The 5,152-nt window shown below is 36.3% G+C and overlaps 1 protein-coding gene across 1 annotated transcript; it reads left to right on the top strand.

Moving 5' to 3' along the window:
- Positions 1-4,429, top strand: LOC107606590 (O-glucosyltransferase rumi-like protein (DUF821)). The gene is made up of 6 exons (XM_016308657.3): positions 1-341; positions 652-1,235; positions 2,285-2,474; positions 2,592-2,656; positions 3,053-3,263; positions 3,907-4,429. The coding sequence occupies exons 1-6, from the start codon at positions 231-233 to the stop codon at positions 4,156-4,158; spliced, it is 1,413 nt and encodes a 470-aa protein (XP_016164143.1). The 5' UTR covers positions 1-230; the 3' UTR covers positions 4,159-4,429.
- Positions 4,430-5,152: the final 723 nt, after the last annotated feature.

The following is a 5,152-nucleotide window of genomic DNA, read 5'->3' as shown; positions in this document are numbered from 1 at the left end:
CAACACAACGCAACACAATCTTCTCTCTCTTCCTTTCCAAAAAATAGGAACCAACCCCCCCTTTTCACCCCCAACACCCAAAAGACAAACATCACTATGAATAAAAGACACACTCCATTTTCACCACCACCTTTTTCTTCTTCTTCTTCTTCTTCTTCTTCTTCTTCAGTCTCTTCTCCTTCTTCTTCCATTCTTTTTCATTTTCTCCATATTTTCTTCCCTGATCCACTATGGTACTTTTCTCAATCAAGAAACAAACACCTCGTTCACCTTCTTACGTCTTCCCTTCAATAATTGGTCTCGCTCTCTTCTCCCTCACCGCACTCCTCCTCCTCTATAAGGTCCCTTACCTTTCCCTCTCAATTTCACCTCAATTATCTCATTCTTTCTTTTTTCTAATTTTCACATCACATTCTCTTTAATTACTTTACATTTTGAATCTTAAATCATTTTCTGAAGAAAAGGTGCAATTCATAAATGCATCAAAGTTGTTCTAATTGTTCGTCATATAACCCTAATCACTGTTTAAACTTCTTCAGGGGTTGCATTGAAATATAATAGATCTCGGATATAACAGTAATTTTTTTGCTTTTGAAGTTTCGGAGTGTTTAATTGACCGGTTTTGTTTATGTGGGGAATTTCGTCGAGCAGGTTGACGACGTCGTTTCGAGAACCGGAACCGTCGCGGGTCACAACCTAGAACCGACTCCATGGCACGTGTTCCCTATGAAGTCGTTTCCAGAAGAGACGCGCCAGAGCCGCGCGTACAGAATCATTCAATGCTCCTACCTCACGTGCCGCTACTCCTCTTCCACCCACGAACGACGCCGTTTCGAGGCGGCTAACGGTGCTTCCTCCTCCCCGAAGTGCCCTGACTTCTTCAGCGCGATCCGGCGGGACCTTGAGCCGTGGAAGAAGACGGGGATCTCAGAAAGACACGTGGCGGAAGCTCAGAAGCTCGCAGCTTTTCGGGTTGTGATTGTGGGTGGGAAATTATACGTGGATTGGTACTATGCTTGTGTTCAGAGTAGGGCAATGTTCACGATTTGGGGAATATTGCAGCTTCTGAAAAGGTACCCCGGGTTGGTGCCTGATGTGGATTTGATGTTTGATTGCATGGATAAGCCTACGATTCTCAAGGCTGAGCACCAGAATTTTCCTTTGCCACTATTTCGGTATTGCACAACAAAGGAGCACCTTGATATTCCTTTCCCTGATTGGTCTTTTTGGGGATGGTAAGTTTTTTTCCCCCTCTTGGGTTTGTGCCAAAATTCCATATTTGTTTGAATTTTACTAATGAGAAAGAAAAAAAAATGTAAACTTTATGAATGGGTAAGTGTGTGAGATATTTATTACATCTTTAAGGTAATGTCTAATGAATGATGTGTGGTGTATATTGTGCCTACTTTGGAATTTATTTCGTTTTGACTTTTTGCTTTTGGATTTTGTTGTGTATGTGTGCATGCAAGTTGGTGCTTTTTTGTGTGGTTTGATAAATTTTAAACTTTTTTTTGTTCAGCTGTTTGTTGTTTGAGATATGTTACTTTTCCATGCATGATAATTTTAAGAGCAACAGAAATGACATAAGCACATCAAACACACTTTGTGAATGTCATTCCTTGTATTGTATAATATTTGGATAGTAGAATAAGACTTCGTAATATGAGAAAGCGAAGAGATGTTCAGCCTTACACCATTTAGTTGAGCTTACACAATGCGTTTAACTGATTTGGGACTTGGGAGTGTTCATTCTCATTTTATTGATAAGCTCACTGGTAGAAAGGTTGCTGTGTAGTACAAACTGCTAGGTAGATCTATCAGAAAATGCAAATGCAAATCCTTCGTAATAAACAATTCTTACCCATTCAGCACTCTATGTGTTTATGTACATCACTTTTATAGTGGATATAAAAGATAATATTGGAGGTATATGATTTGGTTTAAGGAAGGTGAATGTAAGTTGAAGTGTTAAAGTGGCTTGAGGTAGAATTGATTTCAAGATTAAGTTATCTTATGCTACTTATGGCTCTTGTGCTGCCTTTTGCTGTTGTGAACTTGTGATAGATGTGTTTGTTCCTGTACTTTCTTTCAAATTCAGCTTGCTATCTGTCATAAAGGGTGTGGATAACAGGATAAGTGGGGAAAAGAAAGGACAGGATTCTAGGAACTAATGTAAATGACCTATGTTGATGTTTTATGATTTACCAAGAATTGCATGGTGTTTGTTAATTTTGGTGTATATGTTTGATGCAACGAGAACTTATGTTAAACATTTGTTGCTCAGGTCAGAGATAGACATTTTACCTTGGCAGGAGCAGTTTGCAGATATCAAGGTAGGTTCTAAAAAAGTAAGTTGGAGGAACAAGATTCCGCAGGCATACTGGAGAGGAAATCCAGATGTTGCATCCCCTATTCGTACTGAGTTACTGAACTGTAATGATTCAAGTAAGTGGGGAGCAACAATCATGCGTCAGGTTAGGTTACATTAATTGAATAATTTGCTCTTTAATCATACTTTGCAATATCAATTTATTGTTATTAGTTATTACTAAATTTTAGTTGTCTGATGTGTATTTTGATATGCATTGTAGGATTGGGGAGAAGCTGCAAGACGTGGCTTTAAGGAGTCAAAACTTTCAAAGCAGTGTAACCACCGGTGAGTACACTTATTTGTTATTTCTTCATGTTTGAGCATAACTTGGAATGCCAGTTTCGCAAGGAGCTGCACAATCTCATTAGATGGGTCATATTATATAAAAAATATGAATGAATTATTTTGAGCCATTATTGGTGCAAATCATAAAAAAGCCCTTTTGATTTCTTCTTTAAAGAATGCATGTATTTAGGAGTTAAGGGGATCAATATATAGACTTTTGTTTTACCTGACAGTTTCTTTTAATGCATTGGATACTTAAAAATGTTGCTCTTAGGACACTAGTTGGAAAAGTAAGTTCCATTTCAAATATCTGATTTATTTTATTTTATTTATTTTTATATTGGGATATTATCTTGGTGCTGATGATCACCCTTTTCTCTCTTCCTCTTCTTGTAGGTATAAGATATATGCTGAAGGGTATGCATGGTCAGTAAGTCTGAAATATATCCTCTCATGTGGTTGTGTTACACTAATTATATCACCCCAGTATGAAGATTTTTTCAGTCGTGGCCTTATTCCAAAACATAACTACTGGCTTGTTGATCCTCAAGATCTATGTCCATCTATAAAGCAAGCAGTAGATTGGGGAAATGAACATCCAGATGAGGTATATCTTTACTCATTCTTGCATTTCCTGGCCTTTAGTTTAATCCATGCTTATATATATATAGCTCCATGAGGACTGATATTGTGCTATACATTCTTGATATTATTTATTACAAAAAAATAAAAATGGGCATAGCATAGTTAAAACTCTTAAGTTACCCTTGAGTCTAACAAATCATTAAATAAGACATTAGTGATTTTTTTTTTAAAACTACAGAAAATGTTTCCCACTGGGATAAGGCTTTGTTGTTGTACAAAAAATGCTTGAACTTATCAAGTTTCTGTAGTTGGACATTGCTCGATATGGTTGTGAACCATGCTGACCCGAATCTTCAATTTAACTGCTTCAAATCAATGTTAATTTTTTCTCAATATACAAGGCGCAACATGATTAGGAATGGTTTTTGTCCACAAAACTTTAGTGAGCCAACGCTATAACATAATATTAGCAGAGGCAGTTACTGTATGATGCCATAGCATGGGAATGATGAGTTGCACATCTGGTACTGTACTTCAGCTATGTGTCTGCCAGTCCCATAACTTGTCTGCTACTTTGATTAAGGAACTTTATTTGTTGCCAAGATCTGTAACAGCACACCAATGAATTTGATTATTGATACAGTTGCTTTTTTGTGTTGCTATAGGCTGAGGCTATCGGGAGAAGAGGGCAGGATTTCATGGAAAGCTTGAATATGGATCGAATTTATGACTACATGTTTCACCTTCTTTCGGAATACTCGAAACTTCTGCAGTTCAAGCCTACTCCCCCATCTTCTTCCTTGGAAGTTTGTGTGGATTCTGTGCTTTGCTTCGCAGATGAGAAGCAGAGGGGATTCCTTAATAGATCAAGTACGTTTGCTTCACAAAGCCTTCCATGCACTCTCAAACCTGCCTAGAGAGTAATCTCAGTCACGTTGTTTTCTGCCAAAAAATACCACACAAAAGTATGGAACATCCAGTTACAAGAAGTTACATTGAATTAGCTATATACCACGGTTAGTGATATTGCTGGTATCAAAAGAAAAGTAAGTATATCATGTAAATTTATAGTGCCTTATAGTAGTTCATCATTTGCATGACTTAAGCTTTTGTAATAGGTCATTGCATATTTGGATTATATGATTCATTTGAGAGGAAAAAAAAATCACGGGAATTCTTATTATTTCATTTTATTTTCCGGTCATCTTACTTTTTCCCATGGAGAGTGGATATGGTCATTCTTTATTTTATAATGTGACTTCTTTTTAATGATATTCTTATATGGTTGGTTAATATATTCATCTTAAATTTTATAGGGAAAAAAAAAATTATGTATGGAAGTGACAATAAGATCGAAATAATTTATAGTCAATGTTTGGTGAATGTGTCTTTTTCATCATAACGGAATACGATTATAGTCTTCCAAGTTTTAAGGATAGGAAGTTCGTCAATAACATGAGTTTATTGTATTTACTTTTTCTTCGACGGGCATAGTGTTTGGTAAAGTGTGATTTTGTTTTATACTTTTAAGTGGAACTAAGAGAAAATATATAAAAGAAGATATTGAATGGTAAAAAGTCACACTTTATCAATCAATTGAAGAAAAAATTCAGAGGATCTACTCCTCTCGTATTTTTATTGTGGCAATCAACAATCCCAGCTCTCGATGAGAAGAATGTCACCATTACTTATGACCAAAAAGAAAAAAAAAAGACAGAACTGCCTTTACTAGACGAGTGGGAAAATACTACTATTTATTAAGGCAAAAGCAAGAACTATCTAAATGATGTTTGGTCGGGGAGGGTGTAAATTCTGTGGACAGTTTTCATGAGTTCCTGTTTTATTTTCTACACAATATAAATAGGTAGCTTTTATTCATAGGAGGACATAAAATGTCCAAATTTAATCATG

The sequence above is a fragment of the Arachis ipaensis genome, chromosome B1 (genome assembly GCF_059453495.1).
Source record: "Arachis ipaensis isolate K30076 ecotype BB chromosome B1, ASM5945349v1, whole genome shotgun sequence".
In the NCBI taxonomy this organism is placed as follows: domain Eukaryota; kingdom Viridiplantae; phylum Streptophyta; class Magnoliopsida; order Fabales; family Fabaceae; genus Arachis; species Arachis ipaensis.
Note: the sequence above shows the minus strand (reverse complement) of the source record. Positions and strands in the feature narration are given on the sequence as shown.

Bases quoted from the DNA above. Each gene is read 5' to 3' on its own strand.
- LOC107606590 (XM_016308657.3), top strand. From the start codon at position 231: ATGGTACTTTTCTCAATCAAGAAACAAACACCTCGTTCACCTTCTTAC. The intron at 2,657-3,052 runs GTGAGTACACTT...CTCTTCTTGTAG, and splicing joins TCAAAGCAGTGTAACCACCG to GTATAAGATATATGCTGAAG. The intron at 3,264-3,906 runs GTATATCTTTAC...GTGTTGCTATAG, and splicing joins GAAATGAACATCCAGATGAG to GCTGAGGCTATCGGGAGAAG.